The 27285-nt window shown below is 34.9% G+C and overlaps 3 protein-coding genes across 6 annotated transcripts in view; 1 reads left to right on the forward strand and 2 right to left on the reverse strand.

Annotated features, from left to right (window-relative positions):
• Positions 1 to 18658, forward strand: part of LOC138327718 (uncharacterized) — a 44416-nt gene extending 25758 nt beyond the window's left edge. For all 4 annotated transcript variants that reach the window (XM_069274033.1, XM_069274035.1, XM_069274034.1 and 1 more), the window contains 7 exons: positions 2564 to 2781; positions 3228 to 3297; positions 5940 to 6016; positions 8376 to 8700; positions 10321 to 10424; positions 11254 to 11400; positions 12677 to 18658. In XM_069274033.1, the coding sequence (XP_069130134.1) occupies positions 2564 to 2781; positions 3228 to 3297; positions 5940 to 6016; positions 8376 to 8700; positions 10321 to 10424; positions 11254 to 11376 (917 nt within the window). In that variant the 3' untranslated portion in view covers positions 11377 to 11400; positions 12677 to 18658. The remainder of the gene's footprint in view (positions 1 to 2563; positions 2782 to 3227; positions 3298 to 5939; positions 6017 to 8375; positions 8701 to 10320; positions 10425 to 11253; positions 11401 to 12676) is intronic.
• Positions 18659 to 20434: 1776 nt separating this feature from the next.
• Positions 20435 to 21508, reverse strand: LOC138327054 (leucine-rich repeat and fibronectin type III domain-containing protein 1-like protein). Its single transcript, XM_069273044.1, is given in 3 exon segments — positions 20435 to 20893; positions 20895 to 20956; positions 20959 to 21508. Coding segments are annotated over 3 exon segments (1071 nt in total).
• A 2820-nt stretch (positions 21509 to 24328) lies between these two features.
• LOC138326832 (leucine-rich repeat and fibronectin type III domain-containing protein 1-like protein) lies at positions 24329 to 26158 on the reverse strand. The gene has a single exon (XM_069272833.1). It carries the CDS (start codon positions 26156 to 26158, stop codon positions 24911 to 24913), a length of 1248 nt encoding a protein of 415 aa, XP_069128934.1. The 3' UTR covers positions 24329 to 24910.
• Between the last annotated feature and the right edge of the window lie 1127 nt (positions 26159 to 27285).

Consider the following 27285-nt stretch of genomic DNA (forward strand, 5'->3'; position numbering starts at 1 on the left):
AATTACTCAAATGTTACATACATGTACATGTTAATAGAGTATTTAGATGTAGATAATAAATGTGTACAATATGTGATGGCATATGTGTAAGGGTGTGTATATGGATATGTATATGCATGTGTATACTTAATTAAGTGTGTATTTACAGCATGTATGTATGTATGTATGTATGTATGTATGTATGTATGTATGTATGTATGTATGTATGTATGTATGTATGTATGCATGCATGCATGGATGGATGTATGTATGTATGTATGTATGTATGTATGTATGTATGCATGCATGGATGTATGTATGTATGTATGCATGCATGCATGCATGCATGCATGCATGCATCCATATGTATGAATGTATGTATGTATGCATACATGCATGGATGTATGCATGCATGGATGTATGTATGTATGCATGCATGCATGCATGGTATGTATATGCATGCATGCATGCATGCATGCATGTATGTGCATGCGTGCATGCATGCATGCATGCATGTATGTATGTATGTATGTATGTATGTATGTATGTATGTATGTATGTATGTATGTATGTATGTATGTATGTATGCATGCATCCATCCATCCATCCATCCATCCATGCATGCATGGATGGATGCATGGATGGATGCATGGATGTATGCATGCATGCATGCATGGATGGATGTATGTATGTATGTATGCATGCATGCATGCATGCATGCATGTATGTATGTATGTATGTATGTATGTATGTATGTATGTATGTATGTATGTATGTATGTATGTATGTATGTATGTATGTATGTATGTATGTATGTATGTATGTATGTATGTATGCATGCATGCATGCATGCATGCATGCATGCATGCATGCATCCATCCATCCATCCATCCATCCATCCATCCATCCATGCATGCATGCATGCATGCATGCATGCATGCATGGATGGATGGATGGATGGATGGATGGATGGATGGATGCATGCATGCATGTACTACATTCATAAGCATGCAGACATGTAGACATGCATGCATGTATGTATGTACATACATACATACATGCATGCATGCATGTATGTATGTATATTTGTCTACATGTATGCATGCTTATGAACGTATATATATTGCATAAATCGGTATTTTTATGAAAATAGAAAGAATAAAAGAAAATGCTTAAAAAAATTAATATTCTCAACTCTGAGTGGGGGGGGGGGAAATCTCTGAATTATTATCGATACATTTGTATGGCTGTATAGTTCAAAAATGCTCTGTTAGTCGGAAGTAAAATATCTATATTCAAACTAAATAAACAATTCAAACTTCAGTAAAATTAAACCTGATTATCCCAGAATGCTACCGTCCACATGAGATGGTGTTTGTGTTGGCCGATACATCAGGCCAAAATCATTATCGGTGCATTCGTTTCGTTTCAGTGAGGGGACAAGAGCTCACTTCGGTTCCAGAATTTTTTTTATCTCAAGTCTTGAGTTTTCAATTATGGTATCCTTTTTAGTTACATGTAGTATATGTTGTTTTGTTTCAACTACACTAATACCAACATGTTTACCCAAAGACAACTTAAGGCATACTGATCGTCGCCAACACTGGCGGATTCCATTGTTTATTTGTGTGTGATCGTATGTACTATTATATTGTACTGTGCGTGTTTGTATAGGGATTAACACTTATGAAAGAGATATCTTATACATACGCAGGTAAACGGCTATAATCTGTTTCACAAAAATAGATCTGTATCACCTTATAAATACTTTATGTCAGGAAAAGTAATGAAAGTAGAACGATTGTCTGATCCGCGAACTTCTTTTGAAAGGGAATTCGCGAAATTAAATTGCCGCGAATAAAAGTTGGTTTACAGTATCTTGTTGACCAATTGATCCGAAAATGTAATATGCACAACTAGACCTCTAGGGGAACCAGCACATGAAATTTCGGACAGATCCCTTCAGTACTTTTTGAGAAATAGCGGTAACAAACTTCAATTGACAAAAACAAAGATGATGCATGTCCTGTCAGCCATTTTGTTGACCAATTGGTCCCAAAATGCAGTATGCATAACTAGGGACCTAGGGGAACCAGTACATGAAATTTGAGACAGATCCCTTTATTGCTTTCTGATAAATAGCGGAAACAAATTTTAACTATTGAAATCAAAGCTGCCATCTTGTTGACCGATTGGTTCTAAGATCCAATATGCACAACTAGGGCCCCACGGGAAGCTACATGTACATATGAAATTTGAGAAAGATCCCTTCAGTCCTTTCTGAGAAATAGCGGTAACAAGAAATGTTAACGAACGAAAAGCGATTTAAAAAGCCCACCATCTGATGATCTAAAAACAGTTAACATAGACATACACCTGATTAAATTAAATAGGTTATCATACTTGTTATCATTTCCATATTACTTGCAAGGATATGTACATGTATTAAAGTTTAAGGAATTCTCTTGACCGCATTTATAGTGAAATTCAATCCTCATCAAGTAAAAGGAAGTGCATAGTATTGTGATGTAAAATGTGTACTTTTAGATGTTTTATTTTAATAGTATTTATTCTCATGTTATAGTATTAAACGATGCTGTAGAGAAGAAAGCTGAAATCATAATTGTCGTGATAAGCTCCCACGGTGAGGAAGTTCTAGAGATTAGCCAAATTAGAAAAGATAAAAATGTGCTTCGGCATCGCATTTTAATGGAGGACAAACATTTGTACACAGACGATCTTTTGACAAAATTTGAGAGTAAAAGGGAACTAAAAGGCATTCCAAAATTATTGTTTATTCAGGTAAGTTGATTTATCACATTAACCGCATGACATTCTGTGATCTTACCCGTATAATATGTTTGTATATGTCGCTAGTGTAATATGACCTAGAGCGCTTTTTATTGACATTCATTGAGAAGCAGTAAATTATTACCTGACGGCAAGATTTAAGGACGTCACTTTTATTCGCCATAGCTTGCAAAAATAAAAACATATAGAAACATCAATGGGTTGTGATATTGAATGATTCTATTACTCTTTGTCCAGTCAGTGGTCTTATAGACAAGTTTGACTGCATGAATATAATGAAGTGAACTCAACTGATTGTGTAGAGTATATCCCACGTATCATTGGCTGCATTCAACTATCTGAAGACAATCACTCAAAATGTTATTGTCGCTCTCTGTCAGTTTTTATGTACACTGTACATCCGTGAATATCCTTCTGACATCCTCTGTTAATAACAGGCTTGCCGATCTGGAGTAAGAGCTGAAAAGGAAGACATTGTGGATAAAGGAACACCGATATTAGTTGAATGTAAGTTTATTAGTCCTCTGCCGATGAAGTGAACTCAGAGGGAATTTAGTGCTTGTCCCAGTCTGTCAGACAGACAGACTGGGACAAGCACTAAAGTCCCTCCGACAGTCTACCTGGATTTGGTTTCCAGATGATTATTTGAGAACAAATTGATGGATTTTTAGGTCACCTGAGACGAAGTTTCAAGTGACCTATTCTAATCACCTTTTGTCCGTCGTCGTACGTTATAATAACGCATATTGACATATGATATGTCTGTAAACAATTCACATTTTTGACTTCTTCTCCAAAACTGCCTAAACAATTTCAATGAAATTTTGCACAAACCTTCTAAGCCATAAGGCCAATCAAAATTGTGAATCATATGGTCCCAACCCCCAGGGGGCTGTGGGAGGGGCCAAAAGGGGTAAAATTGAGTAAAATTTCAAAAGTCTTCTTCTCTACTCACAGATTTGGTAGAATCTAATACTCTTCATAGATAGAAAGGTCTTAGGTCCTTTACAAAAATTGTGAATTATATGACCCTGGGGTCTCTAGTTACCCCCTGGGGAGGGGGCTAAGTTAACTATAGTTTATTTAGGGAAAACACATTTTTGAGCATTATTTGGTCATTTGTAATAGGAAATGAGTCAAATGTTATCAGAATTATCAGTATGAGATGGCCATTAAATCCTATTAACAAATTTTCTATGTCTGACCCCCAGGGCCCTTAGGGGCGGGGTCAAAAAAGGTGTCAAATAATCTGAAACTTCAAAAATCTTCTTCTCAAATTCTGGAAATGGTAGAATCAAATACACTTTATAGATGAAAAAGTCTTAAAGTATTTTATAAAAATTGTGAATTATATGACCCTGGGGTCTCCCATTACCCCTTGGGGAGAGGGTCAAGTTTACTATAGTTTATATAGGAAAAACACATTTATGAGCATTTTTTGTCAATTTTCATAGGAAATGAGTCAAACTTGGTTAGAATTAATAGCCTGAGATAGTATTTTAATATCATATCCATATTGGTCCTGGCCGACCCCCTGGGGACAGAGGGGTGGGGCTAAAAAGGGTCAAATAGGCTAAAACTTCAAAATCTTCTAAAATTCTAAAAATGGTAGAATCAAATAATTATAGATGGAAAGGTCTTAAGGTGTTTTATAAAAAATTGTGAATTATATGACCCTGGGGTCTCACGTTACCCCCTGGGGAGGGATCAAGTTTTCTTAATTTTATATAAGAAAAACATATTTATGAACATTATTTGCTCAATTTTCATAGGAAATGAGTCAAACTTGATAAAAATTATTAGCCTGAGATATAGCGTTTTAACATCCATATCAGTCCTCAGTCTCTGGGGGACCAGAGGGGCAGGACCAAATAGGGTTAAAATGATCAAAATTTCAAAAAATTCTTCTAAGTTCACAGGTTTGATGGAAGCAAATACTCTTCATAGACTAAAAAGTCAAATTTATAAATCACTAACTAACTTCAAGGCCAAGCATATAGTGTTTATATGTTTTTAATTTGTTTCATTATATATTCAAACTCAGGTGACCGTTAAGGCCCATGGGCCTCTTGTTATCAAACTTCATAACATGGTAGCGTATGAGACAATACGGTATGGAATTAAATTTGAGGTCAAAAGGTCAAGCAACTACAAAGGTCGCTGTTACTAAAAAAGATTGTTTCACAAAAGTTAGTTTCAAAACGATAACTTGAGAACAAATCAACAGAATTTGTTCAAAATTCATTATCATGGGATGATAGCTAGCATTGGAGGTGACACAGCCTGGGATTAAATTTATATATGGTCAAAAGGTCAACTACAAAGGTCACTGCGACTAAAGAGAAAAAGTTTCTGGGCAATAACTGGAGCACATATGAACAGAATTTGTCCATACTTCATACAATGGAATTGGTAACACAGATATAACACAGTATGGGACAAATGAAGAAATTCCTTTAAATTGCTTAATTAAAAATAGTTAATTAACTCACGTTGTCATCAAGATAACTTATGCCATATGGAGGTGTCCGGTGTTTGTCAATCGTCAAAAATTCTCAACAAAACTTTTTGAAAAGCAAATGTTTGAATTTGACCAAATTTGGCTGGTAGCATGTTTATGGGATGGAGATTCAGAATTGTGTAAATGGTTTTGCTAATCCCTAGGGGGCCTGAGGGGCGAGGTCAAAATGGGTAAATTTGTCATTTTACTATAAAAAGACTTCTCTGAAAGTTATTAATATATTGCTCATATTTTGTATTAAGCATGCTAATCCATTTGGAATTCAAATTTGTGCAATGACTTGGTTGACCTCAGGAGCCTAAGGGGCCAGTTCAAAAGGGGTTAATTTGGCCATATTGCCAATTATCCCCCTATTATTCCTAAAGGTTGTGGATAAAAGTGAGGCCCCTAGGAAACCATAGGGGTCACACAAAAATTAAGCTGGTGAGCAAAATAGGTCCTATTGGTCTCTGGTCATAAAGATTGTAATATATTGTAGCCAAATTTGGCCAGTAAGATCTTTGTTGAAAGGGTAAGATTTTTTCATAAATGAAGGGGTGGGCCCAATAAGGGAAAATCGTTTCTAAATCACTTCTACAAACAACAAAAGAAAACTGGATTTAAGTTTTATAAATTTCTGTTAAAAAAGGTAATCCAATGAAATCAAATGAAGGCGATGATGTTCAAGGAAATAAAAGCCTGTCTGATGCTAAACCGAGGAGTAAGGTAAATAAGTTTTTCTCATTTTTACATGCACAACTTGATCAGATATCACTGTATTGTGTTTTGGTCTTATTTTCACTCTACTACAGTATATTTACCTTTTATGGTCATGATCTATTAAGTCAATTTATATTTGTCTTCACAATAAAAATGATAGTTATTTGCTGAATGTTGAATAAATCAATCATTTGTGTCACTGAATGGATAAACTATGTGACTTAGATGACCTACAAATTTCCACCATCTCTGGGTCAGAAGAAATATGGCTTTGTGATTTTTTACCACTGTAAATACAACTGCTTTATTTTACCACTATAAATATGACAGATTTAATTTACCACTTCAAATATCACTGCTTTATTTTACCACTTTAAACATGACTGCTTTATTTTACCACTATAAATATGACTGCTTTATTTTACCGCTATAAATATGACCAATTTTATTTACCACTTCAAATATCACTGCTTTATTTTACCACTATAAATATGACCAATTTATTTTACCACTTCAAATATCACTGCATTATTTTACCACTATAAATATGACAGATTTATTTTACCACTTCAAATATCACTGCTTTATTTTACCACTATAAATATGACAGATTTATTTTACCACTTCAAATATCACTGCTTTATTTTACCACTATAAATATGACAGATTTATTTTACCACTTCAAATATGACTGATTAATATAACCACTATAAATATGACTGATTAATGTTACCACTTCAAATATGACTGATTACTATAACCACTATAAATATGACTGATTAATGTTACCACTTCAAATATGACTGATTAATATAACCACTATAAATATGACTGATTTATGTTACCACTTCAAATATGACTGCTTTATTTTACCACTATAAATATGACAGATTTATGTTACCACTTCAAATATGACTGATTAATATAACCACTATAAATATGACAGATTTATTTTACCACTTCAAATATCACTGCTTTATTATACCACTATAAATATGACTGATTTATTTTACCTCTGTAGATAAGATTTTAGTGATTTATTTACTATTACTGTGGCTTAGTGATTTTACCACTAACATTAACATTTTTCTGAGAGACAAACTTAGTGTTCACAATGAGTCTTCTTATCAGATATGATTTATGAATACACCAAATATTTTTTATTCAGTTATCCAGATTCAAACCAAAAATTGTAATAAATGCATCAAACTGAAATCTTTTTTTCTGCGATATGATAATGAAATTGATGTCTTAAACTATTAAAAATCAAAATGGTGGCAAAGTATAATGTGAAATTTAATACAAATGTACAAGTACACATGTAGACTGAAATTTTATTACATGCATAATGAATCTATGTTGAAAAAACTACTATACAAACTAATGGAACAGTTGAAATATCATTTTAATGTAAAATACATAAACTCTTCATATTATAAGGAAAATGAGAGCTGTTGCAAGAATATGCACACTCTGAGGAACTTTTTTTTTTTTTTTTAATTTTATTTCCCTTAGAGAGACCTCAGAACCAAATGATTTCCCTATATGCGATATGTTAACGTTTGCCACTGTCCATGCAGGTTAAATGGAGTTTTCAAGTCTGGTCACCTGTCACTAATTTTGAAGAATGGCATCTCGCATACCTGTGAATAAAAAGAAATTAAGATCTACCATCTTGCTAAACTTTTATGTGGGGGTGCCATCTTATGTTGAATTCCGCACCAAAAATTGATTAAAATATTCATGAAATTCCAATATTGATTACCTTCCCCAGTCAGAAACACACTTGACAGAATTTTAAAATTTCTTTACATATTTTACATCTACATGTATTGCCCAACCCACACATTAAACATTTGAAACTAATGGACCCTGAATAACCAATCAGCAGGCTCCGAAACATTCACCTCTTTATGAAATCTTGTGCCCACAAGGGGATTTCCAGAAATTAATTTTGGTTTGATTCTACTGTCCATTATATGATGAAATACGTCTGAAGTATAGTTTATTGCTACTCATAATCAATTATGAAATACCTAGGATATTAATAATTGTAGATACTTTATTTATCACCAACCACATTTTGAGAGACTCTTAATACACGTGAAATTTCGGATAATTGCTTAAGTGGAAGAAAAAATTCTTAAGTGTACTGAATTAAATCCTGCCCTTGTCTGAACATGATTGGAGGCTGGCTAATACTTATAAATGGTGCATGCACACAATGAAGAGTGTATGTTCATGTATCTGTGACAATGACTGTATACTTTGTCATTATTATGGATATTTTGATAGATGCTAGTATGATATTTAATGAGGATGTCAATAAAGCTTGATTTTACATGTCTATTTTATGACATTACAGCCTAAGCCGCCAGGTCAGAGTGGACCCCCAGCAAAGCCACCAGATCAAAGTGGACCCCAAACAAATCTACCTATTGATGCTCCCAACTCAATGGAACGTATGTCTGCAGAGGCCAAACCACACTCAGAAACATCTGAAGTGAAATATCCAGAGGACAAAGCTCAATCAAAAGGGAGTCATGGACAGTCAATACATAAAGCTGAAATCCGGAAAGCAACAAAACCACAACTTGGTCGAGTTGATACATCTATTGCTCTAGATATAGACGAAGTCCCAGCTATAACTTGTATTGAAGACAGCTTAGTTATGTTTGCATCTGCACAGGGTAAGTATACTGTTTATGTCATTTGTTATGATACATTTTAATGAGTTTGAATGTTGATTATCAAAATATAGCCAAATTTAAAAAAAAAATGTTCGAAAGTTGTTCATTTTAAATACTCTTAAAAATGATACTCTTACAAATATTTGGTGTAATTTTTAGCCCACCATCATCAGATGGTGGGCTATTCAAATCGCCCTGCGTCCGTGGTCCATCGTCCGGCGTCCGTCCGTAAACAATGCTTGTTATCACTATTTCTTAAAAACTGCTGCAGGGATTTTGTTCAAACTTCACATGGAGGGTCCCCTTGGTCCATATTTGTGCTATACAGATTTTGAGGCTGATCGGAAAAACAAGATGGCCGCCAGGCAGCCATCTTTGATTTTGGCAGTTGAAGTTTGTTATCAATATTTCTTGAGAACTACTGAAGGGATTTTGTTCAAACTTCACATGGAGGTTACCCTTGGTCCCTAGTTGTGCCATACAGATTTTGAGGCTGATCGGAAAAACAAGATGGCCGCCAGGCAGCCATCTTTGATTTTGGCAGTTGAAGTTTGTTATCGATATTTCTTGAGAACTACTGAAGGGATTTTGTTCAAACTTCACATGGAGGTTACCCTTGGTCCCTATTTGTGCCACACAGATTTTTAAGCTGATCGGAAAAACAAGATGGCCGCCAGGCAGCCATCTTTGATTTTGGCAGTTGAAGTTTGTTATCGATATTTCTTGAGAACTACTGAAGGGATTTTGTTCAAACTTCACATGGAAGTTACCTTGGTCCCAAGTTGTGCCATACAGATTTTGAGGCTGATCGGAAAAACAAGATGGCCGCCAGGCGGCCATCTTGGATTTTGATAGTTAAGGTTTGATATCCCTATTTCTCAAAAAGTGCTGAAGGGATCTTTCTCAAATTTAATATGTAGGTTCCCCTAGGGCCCTTGTTTTGCATATTGCATTTTTGGACCAATCAGTGAACAAGATGGCCGCCAGGTGGCCATCTTGGATTTTGATAGTTAAAGTTTGTTATGGCTATTTCTCAGATAGTACTGAAGGGATCTGTCTCAAATTTCATATGTAGGTTCCCCTAGGGACCTAGTTGTGCATATTGCATTTTGGGACTGATCGGTCAACAAAATTGCTGCCAGGCAGCCATCTTGGATTTTTATATTCAAAGTTTTTTATGGCTATTTCTCAGATAGTACTGAATGGATCTTTCTCAAATTTCACATGTAGGTTCCCCTAGGGCCCTAGTTGTGCATATTGTGATTTGGGACCGATTGATCAACAAGATGGCCACCAAGGAGTCATCTTGGATTTTGATAGTTAAAGTTTGTTACCGCTATTTCTCAAAAGGTACTGAATCGATCTGTCTCAAATTTTATATGTAGCATGTTTAAATAAGTTTAAAAAGTAGAGAAAAGATCCATCTTTCTTTTATCAGATATAGATCATTCTTTGGTGGGCGCCAAGATCCCTCTGGGATCTCTTGTTTTGTTTGACAGCATATTAATAGCCTGGATAATCGGGAGATGGTAATATATTAGGACACTATGTCTTGTTGTTTAGAATTTCATGAAATTAATATTGTTGATGGAACGTTTTATTGATAATAATGATTTCCAGGAAAAGAGGCATACAGAAAAGAATATACTGGTGGATGGCTTACTATAGAATTGTGTAAGAGCTTGACAGAGTGGAAGAAGAATCCTGGTCAGGATTTATTACAGGTATTTATTGTTATTATACCCACAAGTTATAGCTATTATAATAGTTATGATTGCTAATGAAAAAGCTGAATACCGGTTAATATGATTATAGTTGCATAGAATTGCCTTGATACACTCCTTCTAAATGTCTTTACTGTAAGGCCAATTATTTTCCAAGATCTAAAAGTATGCAGTTTTGACATACATCAGATTTTAATTCATATCAAACCAGAATTTCGTTATCTGTCTAAAAGTATCAATTAATGCATCATTTATTATGTCATGGAGATATTAAATTTTCGCGACCACACCAAAGTCTCACCAAATCGTGAATAAGTACTTCCTGCTAATATTACCGACTGTATGGTATTTTTCAAGTTGAAAGTAATGAAAATCAACTTCTTGTCACAGCGACATAATTTCGAATTTTTCAAGACGATTTGATTTCATAATTTGAAACGCATATGGTTCTATTATGTGTATGTTAGAAACAGTTTCCCGGCAATTTTGTTTTCATGAACCTTAATCACCCAGAGAAATTTAATAATAAAAAAATATGTTTGTTTACAATAATTCCGTCTTTGCATATAACAGAGTTAGCTCCCTGTCGTGTAGGTATCCATTGTGACATCATTATTTTGTGAGCGCAACTTAAATACGTCATATTCTCTAATACCTACTTGCATGGGCAGATAACTCTGTAATATGCAAAACGGAATACCGGTTCCTAGATTAAGCAAGTTAACTTAGGTCTATTTATACTAGTATTGAAGTGCAGAAAGGAGAGGTGAGGTTAATTAAACAACCAATACATAGGTATTTATTATTTGAAATATCTTTGTTTTTATAGGTGCTCACTGGAATTATTGGTAATGTGGCGATTAATAAGGAGACACAAGACGGTTACAAGTCTGCAGCAGCATTTTCTCATATGTTAACAAAAGACATTTTTCTTTTTCCAAGGAAGTCTTAGAAACCACACGTATGTGATAAAGAGGTGATACAGAGGACTCCACATAATCGAATAACGGTTATTCGAATATTTCGGTTATTTGCATAAAATTCTGCGGTCCCGATTTTTTCCTTCTTTATCTTTGTTTTTCAACTCTGTGTATTTGCATAGACTTTTACATGACCTCCGGTTATTTGAATAAAATATTTGGGAAATTCTAAAAATAAAATCGAATATTTTTCAATTTTGCAATATATTTTTAGCGAAATTCGCCGATATATGTTTCAAGATACTTCGCTTTTACTAGAAATCATCCTGGTAACAGATTAACGTTATCGTATGGCTTGTTATTTTATGCATGAATCTGCAAAGGTATTCGACGCTGTTACGATTTACATCAGCAGCGGTTGATCATAACTTTAGTATATTCACTGACTCAAACATCTAATTAAAGCACTTGCACTTTCAAACATGTTTATTAACGTAACGTACCTTAGTTCGCGATCGGTTGGAGAAACCATGCTTCCTTACAACAATCGCCATTCATGAGTAGTCTCGTTCAACCAGAGTCTTGTTGACTACGACAGACATGTGCGTATAAAAGCATGCAAAGTCGGCGTGCAATGACTACCGCAAGTTTCGTACATTATGTAAGCTTAGGATACAAAAGATAATTGCTACGTTGTTTCATTGCTACTTGATCATGAATATGCATTAATTTCTGAAATGTTATCAAGCTATTCGCCGTATAGATCAACAATACAGGGAGAATTCTCAAAACACATTTAGGTCGAGTGAACGCATGGCTTCATCACCTGCCGCCATTTTCGAATTCATATAGGCCTAAGCTTACATGTGTAAAAACAACACTACTAGGTGATCGGCACTTTGAAGTTTAATCACGATCGTAAGTTCATTTTGCCAGGCAAATGTACGTAAATTTGTTATTATTTAGGTTCAGAAATGTAGACACAAATCCAATCCTGTTTAGTAGAATCTAATTGCATTTGATATCGATCGTTTAGCTGTTTCTCAAATATTCACGTGTCGATCTTAACGTAAACAAGTATCTAATATTGGAATATTTTTTGTTATTAAACTATTAAAATCGATTTACAACTTCGAAAATAATTACTTGTTGTTCGTTTTAAGTGTAAATAATTAACGTATTTATCAAGTAAACGAAACGACATCTATTTGCCTATTCACATTGATCTATGTGTGGGGTCAAACGGAGGTGCAAAATGTCATCTCCGCCTATACGAATACTCCGGTTATTTGCATATTTTCTTCTGGAAAACCACACGTATGTGATAAAGAGGTGATATTATATAAGAAAGTATGTTGGTAGTTGGTCTTGGTGCAGGAGATTTGTATTGTCCATCCAGCGTTATTGTGTTATTGGCCTTGTTGCTTTAGAGATGATAATATGTCCATTTATTTCTAAATATATGAATTTACTATATTATAGACAGATAATTTTTCCATACTAAAACCATTACTACTGCAGCAAAATACCGAAAAACGACATGTTTCGTATGGTAAAATATATGGATAATTTAATTAACACATATGATATATATATACATGTCTATTTCATATTTTACATAGCTTGGTATAAAGTAGATAGTAATGGAAGTACATTGAATGAAGATTATTATATTTCTCATTTTAAGCGTCTTCGTTATGTACTAGACGATTATATAAAGATATTCATTCAATTATCTTCACTGTTCACAAATGCTGAAAGCTGCTGCAAAAACTAATATGGAGACCAAGTAATCACATGCTACATATCTATACAGAGAGATAATTAACTCAGGAATATGCTTCTTATAGAGATATGGACATAAGATTTTCTGGTTTTGATATGTATTATTCATCATCACAAAATAGTTCAGTTATTGATCAATGCAATATGTGCCTATGGTTTATGAAGTCTTATGATATCTTTCATATCTGTGATTATTTTTTAGAATGGCTTAGATATTTTATTACCTCCTACCACACTTGAAGTGCAAGGTTAGATTTGTGGTTTGTTGAGATATTGTATAAAGGAGTTACACTATAACATCATTATGTCTATAACGTAGATAGTTTATTACATTTTATTTTTAACATTATACAAAGAATGTTTTATAATTTTATAATATAACTTTACTAAATAAGTGCTCAATGATATAAGAAATATGGGGCCGCGGTGGCCGAGTGGTTAAGATGTCCCGACATATTACCACAAGCCCTCCACCTCTGGGATGCGGGTTTGAATCCCATGTGGGGCAGTTGCCAGGTACTGACCACTGGTCGGTGGTTTTTCTCCGGGTACTCCGGCTTTCCTCCACCAACAAACCTGGCACGTCCTTACATGACCCTGGCTGTTAATAGGACGTAAAACTAAACAAACCAAAATATAAGAAATAGAAAGATGAAAATTATTAGAGCTTATTACTATAATATGTACATTGTATTGCAACTCAATTTAAAACATACGATGATAAAGTATGAAATCAGATACTATAATGGTGATATAAATTCGTAAATGATAAATTATCATTTATATATTACGTTGGCGATTAGTATTGTGTTTTCTTCATATCGTAGTTTAAATCTAAATAAAAGTAGTAATAAATTGCTCCATAATAGACGAAAATGATATGACAGCTTCGCTTCATATAGAAAGCCATATTTTATTGATCTCAAATTCCGATCTAGTGTCATAAATTTCAAACTATTTATTCATCATATTTTAGCAAATTTTAATTGTACCCGATCAATTTCATAATTATTTCCGAGGTTGAGTGTTTTCATGAATCATATTTAGTTATTGTTGACATCAAAAATCGATTAATGTCCCTGAAAAAGATTGTTGTGAGGATACACAAATGTGAAGAAAATATGTTATTTTTATATGAAAGTTTAACGGTATGTTTAATTATTACGAGGATGATGAATGATTACAAGGTGACATTATCTTAACTTTTAATTTACATGATAATGAAATGATGAATATACTAATGATGATGATGTTGATGATGATTTTTAGATGTGTGGCCCGAAGGGCCGGTGAGCTTATGTCATGGCGCGGCGTCCGTCGTCCGTCCGTCAACATTTCCTTTAAATCGCTACTAGTCATAGAGTTCTGGATGGATTGTAACCAAATTTGGCCAGAAACATCCTTGGGGGAAGGGGAACAGAACTTGTATAAATTTTGGCAGGGGCCGCGGTGGCCGAGTGGTTAAGATGTCCCGACATATTACCACAAGCCCTCCACCTCTGGGATGCGGGTTCGAATCCCATGTGGGGCAGTTGCCAGGTACTGACCGCTGGTTGGTGGTTTTTCTCCGGGTATTCCGGCTTTCCTCCACCAACAAACTGGCACGTCCTTACATGACCCTGGCTGTTAATAGGACGTAAAAATAAAACAAACCAAACTCTGACCCCCCGGGGGCAGGAGGGGCGGGGCCCAATAGGGGTAATAGAGGTAAATCCTTTAAATCGCTACTTGTCATAGAGCTCTGAATGGAATGTAACCAAATTTGGCCACAAACATCCTTTGGGGAAGGGGAACAGAACTTGTATAAATTTTGGCTCTGGTCCCCCGGGGGCAGGAGGGGCGGGGCCCAATAGGGGAAATAGAGGTAAATCCTTTAAATCACTACTAGTCATAGAGTTCTGCATGGATTGTAACCAAATTTGGCCAGAAACATCCTTGGGGGAAGGGGAACAGAATTTGTATAAATTTTGGCTCTGACCCTCTGGGGCCAGGAGGGGCGGGGTCCAATAGGGGAAAAGGAAGTAAATCCTATAAATCGCTATTTGTCCTAGAGTTCTGCATGGATTGTAACCAAATTTGGCCAGAAACATCCTTGGGGAATGGGAACAGAACTTGTATCAATTTTGGCTTTGACCCCCGGGGGGCAGGAGGGGCGGGGCCCGATAAGGGAAATAGAGGTAAATCCTAAAAATCGCTACTTGTCCTAGAGTTCTGCATGGATTGTACCACCCAAATTTGGGCAGAAACATCCTTGGGGTTAACAGAATCGTCGTATAAATTTTGGCTTTGACCCCTTGGAGCAGAAAAAGTGGGGCCCAATAGGGGAATTAGAGGTTAATATTCAAATTCCTTCAGAAAATAAACAAAGAACTTGTACTCAGAACATTACTTGGCATTACAAACCAGGTGAGCGATACAGGCCCTCTGGGCCTCTTGTTTTCAGATATACTTACAAAACTAAGGGTTGAAATATTTTTACAAAATGATGTATAGTTTCACCCATTAATGGTAATTTATTTCATCAAGTATACAAAGAAATATGTCTATAAAGACAACCCAGGGGACACAGGAAAATGGTATTTATAGCCAGGTGGTCTTTATACACAGGTTGACTTGTTTTGAAATTAGTCACTTCGAACCCTAAAAAAAGTGGTCGTATGAAGCAGATGGTCTTTATATAGAAGTGGTCGCTAAGGCAGGTTTTACTATATATTGACGAAACTGCAATTTGTACAATGTATTATCTTTGAGATAAATTGAGGAAATAAAACCTTGAAAATGTTGTAGAAAGACATGAAGTATCTTTAGATCTCATATACTAGTACAATAAAACACGTTTATAACGAACACCCTAACAACGAATTCATGGTTATAGTAATTTTCATTTTCCATCAAGGTTCTTGTAAGTTGTTTGTACTATCCGTATAAAGAAACAGGTCTATAACGAAATAATTCCCTGATGGTTCGTTATATCCGTTATATTGTACTATATAAAGTCAAGCCGTCATCAGATAGTAAGACATACATCTAGATAGGTTTGCAGGGTATGTGTTGGATTTTAAAATGCAGATTTTTTAATTATAATTTAATTAATTAAAAAAGTTTACAGATTTATATGCAACATTTCTGATAATGCATATGTTCATTTGTGATTTGCTCAAGTTATGACTGATCTAGGTAATTTATTTTCAGTTTCATTATTTTCGTTTGCTTTCTTAAATTATTTTACTCAGTTATGTTCCTAAACTATTTATATACATGCATAATAATGTGTATATATACATATGAACACAAAAGAACAATTTGAGTGTAACGCTATTTGAATCGTAATACAATCGATTAAAGGTTGAAATGGCATAATAATGATTTATCCTTCATTTATTTACACAATAAGCCCATATGTTTTGAACGTATATGTAGTGCAGTATGACATGTTCATTTGAATTGCTTTTATTTCGGTTTTCCCACATTTCCCATAATTTTCAGATCATATTATTTGACATTGGATATTTATTTTTTTTGGTAATCATAGATGCGATTTGGATATTTAAAAGAGATTAATAATTTCCTATTTTATGAGACTTTGGTGCATGATGTATTCAAGGTATTAAACAAGATCAGATTTTTACCAGAAATAGTACAACTAACCCAGGAACTTCAGGGCCCGGCACCATAAAAACTTTCACAGATTTTTTTTACTCAAGTCTATGTTAAACCATAAACTTGAGTAAAAAAATCTGTCAGAGAACAGTTTTATTGTACCGGGCCCTGATTATGTAAATTTTGAATTAATGAAGATGTCTTAGATTTAATATTGAAGATGTTTCGTTAATTTAAGTGACAATTATGCAATGTTACATATAAATTATATATCTATAAGTAATCACATTGTTACAACATATGTACTTTGTAAAATTATTTTAATATATTTGCGTGATGCGTCTTGTTTAATTAAATTTAGTTATTAAAAGATGCTCTACCGCCGACAGAAGATAAACAATACCCATCATTTTAACAATAATTGATGTTTAATCGTGAGAATATATATAAATATATGTGTGTGTAATTAACACAAAAATACATATAAAATAATTTATTTTGCTTTTTGTGCAGGCACAATCAGTACTGAATTTCATATAGAGCATAAGTGCCATGGATTTTTTCCAACGCAATTTAATTTTTTTTTATTTAAAAAAAAATTAAAACAAGAAGCTCAAACTTTTCAATGATGGTAATCGTGTAAAGCAAGTAACTTTTGTTGCCTTTTTAGGTCACCTAATTGTGAATTATAAGACCCTTGAGTCTAACGTTTCCCGCTGGGGAGGAAGCCAAGTTTACTAGTTTGTATAGGGAAAACACATTTATGAAGTTTAACATTATTTGTTTACCTTTCATAAGAAATGATTCAAACTGGGTTAGAATTATTAGCCTCAGATAGCATATTAACATATCCATATTGGTTTTGGCCGACCCCGGACTGACTTCAAGGGCCTGATGGGCCAATATATAGTGTTTATATGCCTTTGTTTCTTTCTTTATCCGAACTCATGTGACCGTTAAAGCCCATGGGCCTCTTATTTAAATATCAATTCGTCTGCTTCTGGTTTTGATAGGGAAAAATATTTTCCGTCAGCGGTGTAGCATCTTTAAGAATAGGTCTAATTTTGGCATGGGAACAATAGACGAATGAACGTCCGAATATTTCAGAGTAGAAGCTGGATTTACTTGAGAAATAACATTGACCAAAAAAGTGACCAAATGTGTTATATAACTCACAAATTTAAATTGTTGATTGCTGGTGATAGAAGAACGGAAAAATCTTTTAACTATTTGGCGACGAAGAAACATTCCATATGTATCTGTTTATTACTGAAAATTACAGTGCTTCCACACACGTGCCAATATATGAACTCCTGTATGATATGTAAATCACTGTTTTACGATACAGATATTTATTTTTTCATAACGTTTACACTATTAATGTTGTAAATTACAGTTGTATTACTGAAGCTTAGTAGCCCACATCTGCTGCTGTAAAATTATGGAATATTAAAATAATTTTTTATTTTCAATTTTACATGTATTGTGATTTTTATCTGAGATCGTGGTTACCCTTGATTTGGTTGCTGGTAGATTATGTAACGTTTTCCTTCACATTATAGCACATTCTGAGGAATATGTGTATAACCTGCCATATTACCAATTTAATGTGTCTTTGTTTAATTTTTGTCCTTAAAGTAATAGATATGAAATCTAACAGAGAGTAGAAAGACTACGACCTTTATATATAATGCAGTCTGTATCAAAATACTTGTAATTACCCTATCGTGTCTTGTACATACCTCTGTCACTTCTCATTTCATATAATATCATTAAGATTATTTTGGTGCATTGGATTCACATAATAACTAAAGTTTGTCACTTTAAAGTTGTGATGTTTAAATTGAACCTCAAACACTAACGAATGTGGAAATCCATACGTATACAAAATTGGTATTGGATATCAATAAAAATTAATTAATAATGAATTTGGGATTTGTCATTTATTTGTTGGTACAAGTATCCTCATCCATCATTATCCTCGTGCTTGATCGGCACGATCCAGTGAGATCGTACTATAAAAGGTCCCACTATTATAAGGAGACACAATTGTATACCACATTCTCTTAAAATACACAGTCTCTCAAAAGATCTAGACAAATACGCACTGTAACAAAAGTACACTCCACACGTGAAAGACCGTCCTTAAATAATCCTGGCTGTTGATAGGACCTTAAACGTAATAAATCAAACCAAACCCTAAACTTTCAAAATCAAACTCTTGAACTACAAGACAATAGGCCCATGGGCCTTATCGGCCTTAACCGATGAAATTTATTTTACAAAGGACGAAACGTGAACTTAAGGTAATTCATAGCAAAGCCACTGGAGGTCGAACCAGGCTCATTTATACAAAATTTGACTACCCTTCCCAAATGATGTTTCACAACAAATTCCGGTATAATCCACTCAAGGGTTAAGACGGAGAAGGATTTTAAAACAAAGTTATAGCAAAATTCCAAATTTGGGGTTCCACCCCTCTACCCATGGGGTCGGACCAGGTTCATTTATATAAAATATGATTATCTTCGCCCAATGATACTTCACAGTAAATTTGGCAGAGATCCGCATTGGAGTAAAAGAGCGGTAAGTTTTTAGTCTTACGGACGGCGGATGGCGCACAGCGCACGACGACTGACGAATCACAATGACAACAAGTTTCACAAAAGTAACATTCAGTTAACGGAACCTCGCATGAAATTATTGAAGGTGCACGTCGATGGTCTACAAGTTTTACCAGTACCCTAGATTTCCATTTTGATATCCCCCAATTATTTCTTTTACTTTCGTTCGTGCAAATAAATCTGAAAGAAAACAAGAGAAAAATATTTTGTTCTGCATGATAGTTTATGCGCTATGACTTAACTTTGATCATTACAATAACTAAATTATTATTAACAGCAAAATAATTTACTATAAAATCAAATATTTGCTATGTGGATTCCGTTTATTTCGCTTTCATCAAATCACTGGGAATATATTACTACAAAAGTTTTACACGGCGCAACAATTATCACATGGCGATGGTCTCTTTTAACCGGACGCTTGAAACTACGCATTCATTCTCTGTCTGGTGTAACAAACGAAGCCAACAAGAGTCTGGATGAACGAGACTGCAACATGGCGAACGTCATTCCTAACGTTATCGAAACGCTTGTAACAACCAACAATGGTTTATAAAAATAATTTGACATCATGTTGGATATAGTGTCACTATGTTAAAAGTTATAAATTCTCCAACTTTCCACAAAACACAGATAAAGTTAAATGTTTTATATACTTCGCATCATGGCATTTGGATTGTATCGCCGTTCGTTATTATTTGTTCTTGTATAACACAGATAGCGAGTCCTAGAAGGAATCGAAGCCAACAATATGGTGCAACATTCTCAATTAACGTCCATATGGTCACCATGAAAACCAACTAAGAAGACTGGTGCCAGCTGTTGACCACACTCACGGTACTGTTCTTCCATTTAACACAGTATACCGTAGTCCGCTAAACCTGCCTATATTATTAGGCTTTTTAAAAAAAAATTTTAGGCCAAAAAAAAAAAAAAATAAAAAAGCCTAATAATATAGGCAGGTTTAGCGGACTAAGTATACCGTAACAGAGAAAACAACAGTCATTATTATTCCTCCAATAATACCACATACCAAACCAAGTTTTGGAGCTCTTGTTGTTATGGTCGGGGTCGTTGTATTTCATGATGTCTTCATCCGGGTTTCTCGTGAAGTTGCAGGTGTCGCTATAGTTGTCGTTGTTGACAATGTAGTCAATGTTGTCAGATTTGCTGTTATAGTAAATGGTGTCAAAGTTGTGGATGTCGTTTTAGTCGCCGCCGCCGTCGTCATTGTTGTTGTAATTGTTTTAGGAATAACTATAACTTTGAGCTGATGACTTTTCTGTCCAACTATATTGTTAACACTTAAATTCGTACCTTCATCCGCCTGTGAGACGTTGAAATTTTCTAAGATTTCTTTTCTGGAAACATAGTAATTTGACGTATTTTCATAAGTAAATTGCACATGTTTGCCATCAAATCTGATCCAGGTAACATCCGGATACGGATCTCCCGCCAATTCACACATCTTGGCTGAGGTGGTTTGCATCATAACATATGTTTCAGTTGCACATTTTACAATCTGTGGTGGAACGCATTTTAAACTCTATATCCGGAAGTCGCAAAATAGGAGCATATTTGACTCGCTCTGGACCAGCGCAGATAATGCTTCGCTAGCATATTCAGGATCGAGGACCTTTTTCGGATTGTTTTTTAACCATCGTAATTCACAGTTACACTGCAAAGGGTTGCCAGACAGTTTTAACGTTGAAATAGTAGCAAATGAGTCCTTATAGATTTTTGGTAATCCCTCCAAAAGGTTATTTGAAGCATCGAAGTGTTGCAGGCTTGGGAATATAAACCGAAAATCGAATTCAATTTTCCATATTTTGTTTCCATGAATATCCAAAACTCGAAGATTTTTCATACTTGCGAACATTTCTGGAAGAAGGCGTTCCAAATCCATGTTTGCAATATAGAGTCCCTGTAGATATGAAAGACTATCAAAAGCCTTTTCACTTATCTCACAATATGGATTCCGGCTGATTTGTAGAGAAGTCAAATTAGTTAATCCCACAAATGTTTGGTCATTAATTTTGATAATGTTGTTGTACGACAGATCTAAATACGTTAACGATGTCCGTGTTGAAAATGTGTCATCAGCAATTGCGCTAATTGCACAATGTGTCATTTTCAACGTAACCAATCTAGGCATGGATTGAAAGTCACTCCCTTGTATAGTCGGGATCTTGTTGTGCGTTTTGTAATTCCCAGATATTTTGAAAATTTCGACATCATAAGTTAGAAGTGACGGAAAGGATGAGAATCCCGGACCACAACTGACCACTTCAGATTTTGGACACGCGCATCCTGTTGGATATTGTCCGGATGAACCGCGTGACATCATGATCCATGTTGTGAGAAAAAGAATCCAATTCATATTCTTAGCCTGATAAACGGTGACTGACACCATTCGTACTTTGTAACATTTCGCACATATGTACTTTGTAAAATTATTTTAATATATTTGCGTGTTGCGTCTTGTTTAATTAAATTTAGTTATTAAAAGATGCTCTACCGCCGACAGAAGATAAACAATACCCATCATTTTAACAATAATTGATGTTTAATCGTGAGAATATATATAAATATACGTGTGTGTAATTAACACAAATATACATATAAAATAATTTATTTTGCTTTTTGTGCAGGCACAATCAGTACTGAATTTCATATAGGGCATAAGTGCCATGGATTTTTTCCAACGCAATTTAATTTTTTTTATTTGAAAAAAAATTAAAACAGGAAGCTCAAACTTTTCAATGATGGTAATCGTGTAAAGCAAGTAACTTTTGTTGCCTTTTAGGTCACCTAATTGTGAATTATAAGACCCTTGAGTCTAACGTTTCCCGCTGGGGAGGAAGCCAAGTTTACTAGTTTGTATAGGGAAAAACACATTTATGAAGTTTAACATTATTTGTTTACTTTTCATAAGAAATGATTCAAACTGGGTTAGAATTATTAGCCTCAGATAGCATATTAACATATCCATATTGGTTTTGGCCGACCCCGGACTGACTTCAAGGGCCTGATGGGCCAATATATAGTGTTTATATGCCTTTGTTTCTTTCTTTATCCGAACTCATGTGACCGTTTAAAGCCCATGGGCCTCTTATTTAAATATCAATTCGTCTGCTTCTGGTTTTGATAGGGAAAAATATTTTTCGTCAGCGGTGTAGCATCTTTAAGAATAGGTCTAATTTTGGCATGGGAACAATAGACGAATGAACGTCCGAATATTTCGGAGTAGAAGCTGGATTTACTTGAGAAATAACATTGACCAAAAAAGTGACCAAATATGTTATATAATTCACAAATTTAAATTGTTTATTGCTGGTGATAGAAGAACGGAAAAATCTTTTAACTATTTGGCGACGAAGAAACATTCCATATGTATCTGTTTATTACTGAAAATTACAGTGCTTCCACACACGTGCCAATATATGAACTCCTGTATGATATGTAACTCACTGTTTTACGATACAGATATTTATTTTTCCATAACGTTTACACTATTAATGTTGTAAATTACAGTTGTATTACTGAAGCTTAGTAGCCCACATCTGCTGCTGTAAAATTATGGAATATTAAAATAATTTTTTATTTTCAATTTTACATGTATTGTGATTTTTATCTGAGATCGTGGTTACCCTTGATTTGGTTGCTGGTAGATTATGTAACGTTTTCCTTCACATTATAGCACATTCTGAGGAATATGTGTATAACCTACCATATTACCAATTTAATGTGTCTTTGTTTAATTTTTGTCCTTAATAGATATGAAATCTAACAGAGAGTAGAAAGACTACGACCTTTATATATAATGCAGTCTGTATCAAAATACTTGTAATTACCCTATCGTGTCTTGTACATACCTCTGTCACTTCTCATTTCATATAATATCATTAAGATTATTTTGGTGCATTGGATTCACATAATAACTAAAGTTTGTCACTTTAAAGTTGTGATGTTTAAATTGAACCTCAAACACTAACGAATGTGGAAATCCAAACGTATACAAAATTGGTATTGGATATCAATAAAAATTAATTAATAATGAATTTGGGATTTGTCATTTATTTGTTGGTACAAGTATCCTCATCCATCATTATCCTCGTGCTTGATCGGCACGATTCAGTGAGATCGTACTATAAAAGGTCCCACTATTATAAGGAGAAACAATTGCATACCACATTCTCTTAAAATACACAGTCTCTCAAAAGATCTAGACAAATACGCACTGTAACACAAGTACACTCCACACGTGAAAGGCCGTCCTTAAATAATCCTGGCTGTTGATAGGACCTTAAACGTAATAAATCAAACCAAACCCTAAACTTTCAAAATCAAACTCTTGAACTACAAGACAATAGGCCCATGGGCCTTATCGGCCTTAACCGATGAAATTTATTTTACAAAGGACGACACGTGAACTTAAAGTAATTCATAGCAAAGCCACTGGAGGTCGAACCAGGCTCATTTATACAAAATTTGACTACCCTTCCCAAATGATGTTTCACAACAAATTCCGGTATAATCCACTCAAGGGTTAAGACGGAGAAGGATTTTAAAACAAAGTTATAGCAAAATTCCAAATTTGGGGTTCCACCCCTCTACCCATGGGGGTCGGACCAGGTTCATTTATAAAAAAATATGATTATCTTCGCCCAATGATACTTCACAGTAAATTTGGCAGATATCCGCATTGGAGTAAAAGAGTGGTAAGCTTTTAGTCTTACGGACGGCGGATGGCGCTCAGCGCACGACGACTGACGAATCACAATGACAACAAGTTTACAAAAGTGGCATTCAGTTAACGGAACCTCGCATGAAATTATTGAAGGTGTACGTCGATGGTCTACAAGTTTTACCAGTACCCCATATTTCCATTTTGATATCGCCCAATTATTTCTTTTACTTTCGTTCGTGCAAATAAATCTGAAAGAAAACAAGAGAAAAATATTTTGTTCTGCATGATAGTTTATGCGCTATGACTTAACTTTGATCATTACAATAACTAAATTATTATTAACAGCAAAATAATTTACTATAAAATCAAATATTTGCTATGTGGATTCCGTTTATTTCGCTTTCATCAAATCACTGGGAATATATTACTACAAAAGTTTTACACGGCGCAACAATTATCACATGGCGATGGTCTCTTTTAACCGGACGCTTGAAACTACGCATTCATTCTCTGTCTGGTGTAACAAACGAAGCCAACAAGAGTCTGGATGAACGAGACTGCACATGGCGAACGTCATTCCTAACGTTATCGAAACGCTTGTAACAACCAACAATGGTTTATAAAAATAATTTGACATCATGTTGGATATAGTGTCACTATCTTAAAAGTTATAAATTCTCCAACTTTCCACAAAACACAGATAAAGTTAAATGTTTTATATACATCGCATAATGGCATTTGGATTGTATCGCTGTTCGTTATTATTTGTTCTTGTATAACACCGATAGCGAGTCCTAGAAGGAATCGAAGCCAACAATACGGTGCAACATTCTCAATTAATGTCCATATGGTCACCATGAAAACCAACTAAGAAGACTGGTGCCAGCTGTTGACCACACTCACGGTACTGTTCTTCCACTTAACACAGTATACCGTAACAGAGAAAACAACAGTCATTATTATTCCTCCAATAATACCACATACCAAACCAAGTTTTGGAGCTCTTGTTGTTATGGTCGTGGTCGTTGTATTTGATGATGTCTTCATCCGGGTTTCTCGTGAAGTTGCACGTGTCGCAATAGTTGTCGTTGTTGACAATGTAGTCAATGTTGTCAGATTTGCTATTGTAGTAAATGGTGTCGAAGTTGTGGATGTCGTTTTAGTCGCCGCCGCCGTCGTCAATGTTGTTGTTGTTATTGTTTTAGGAATAACTATAACTTTGAGCTGATGACTTTTCTGTCCAACTATATTGTTAACACTTAAATTCCACGTACCTTCATCCGCCTGTGAGACGTTGAAAATTTCTAAGATTCCTTTTCTGGAAACATAGTAATTTGACGTATTTTCATAAGTAAATTGCACATGTTTGCCATCAAATCTGATCCAGGTAACATCCGGATACGGATCTCCCGCCAATTCACACGACATCTTGGCTGAGGTAGTTTGCATCATAATATATGTTTCAGTTGCACAATTTACAATCTGTGGTGAAACGCATTTAAACTCTATATCCGGAAGTCGCAAAATAGGAGCATATTTGACTCGCTCTGGACCAGCGCAGACTAATGCTTTGCTAGCATATTCAGGATCGAAGACCTTTTTCGGATCGCTTTTTAACCATCGTAATTCACAATTACACTGCAAAGGGTTGCCAGACAGTTTTAACGTTGAAATAGTAGCAAATGAGTCCTTATATATTTTTGGTAATCCCTCCAAAAGGTTATTTGAAACATCGAAGTGTTGCAGGCTTGGGAATATAAACCGAAAATCGAATTCAATTTTCCATATTTTGTTTCCATGGATATCCAAAACTCGAAGATTTTTCATACTTGCGAACATTTCTGGAAGAAGGCGTTCCAAATCCATGTCTGCAATATAGAGTCCCTGTAGATTTGAAAGACTATCAAAAGCCTTTTCACTTATCTCACAATATGGATTCCCGCTGATTTGTAGAGAAGTCAAATTAGTTAATCCCACAAATGTTTGGTCATTAATTTTGATAATGTTGTTGTACGACAGATCTAAATACGTTAACGATGTCCGTGTTGAAAATGTGTCATCAGCAATTGCGCTAATTGCACAATGTGTCATTTTCAACGTAACCAATCTAGGCATGGATTGAAAGTCACTCCCTTGTATAGTCGGGATCTTGGTGTGCGTTTTTGTTACCAGGGAATTTTACGGTAAGTGATAAGAGTGGAGTTTCTACGATTTATGAGGTAAGATTAGAACTGGAAATCGGAGGGGGCCTTTATTTTTTACATATCTTGTGACAAGGTAAGGGAAATAACTCCGTAATGACTAAGCGGACTTTGGCGCCAAAGTTGCTGACGCTGCGGGTTAACGCATGCGTGGTGCAGTTCTATGGAATAAATCGAGCGTTTATGAAAAACTCAAGAGTCTCTGTCTTTCCCCTGCAGGTAAGTTGATATTTGCCATGACATTGTTTAAACATATGGTTCATTATGATTATAAAGGTGTTTAGCACAAAATCGCCAAGTGTCTATAATATCTATTCACTCTTGTTTGTGCGAAAGCCAAGTTTATGTGTTGGGTCGTTCAGCATCACTATTCCATGTGGTAGCCATATTGTTGATGATGAGCCAAGTATCGGTTGGTTCGGAATGATTGATCTTGTATATAAGTTAACTGTTGATAGGAGAATAGCTCTTATATTACTAGTATTCATGTTTACATCTTTAGATTGAACGTGTGATACAAATAACGAGAATCAGAGTAAGTAGCTATTTATAGCCACCGCGTGAGAAAGTTAGTGCGTTGAGGTTACCTCCCTTTGTACTAGTGTTTGTAAAGGCATGGTCACTGGATTATATAACGGGATAGTCATGTCCTTTGAAAATGGTATATAACTTGGTGAAATCGTGTTTATTGATTGTAATCATATTGGATAGAACTTAATGGAATAATTGAGGATATAATTACCCAATGTTTAGCATTGAATTATCCAATTTTCTGCAAGATACATGTAGATAAACATGGAATTACTAGAATGAAGATATCTGACAAGACTTTACAATGTATTAACTGTGAATTTCATTTATTATTATTTCTTTATATATCTCATGTTTGACATACAGTGGTTAATAGATATTACCCATGTATGTGTTTGAGTTATAAACATTATAACAATACAATATTCTTACACTTGCTTATTACCTCATGCATAGTGTGTGGATTGTTGTAGTACTCGGTTAGTTCTTATAATGTGAATTTGACTGGAA

This window comes from Argopecten irradians, chromosome 7 (assembly GCF_041381155.1).
Source record: "Argopecten irradians isolate NY chromosome 7, Ai_NY, whole genome shotgun sequence".
Taxonomy (NCBI): Eukaryota; Metazoa; Mollusca; class Bivalvia; order Pectinida; family Pectinidae; genus Argopecten; species Argopecten irradians.

Bases quoted from the DNA above. Each gene is read 5' to 3' on its own strand.
- LOC138326832 (XM_069272833.1), bottom strand. From the start codon at position 26,158: ATGCCTAGATTGGTTACGTTGAAAATGACACATTGTGCAATTAGCGCA.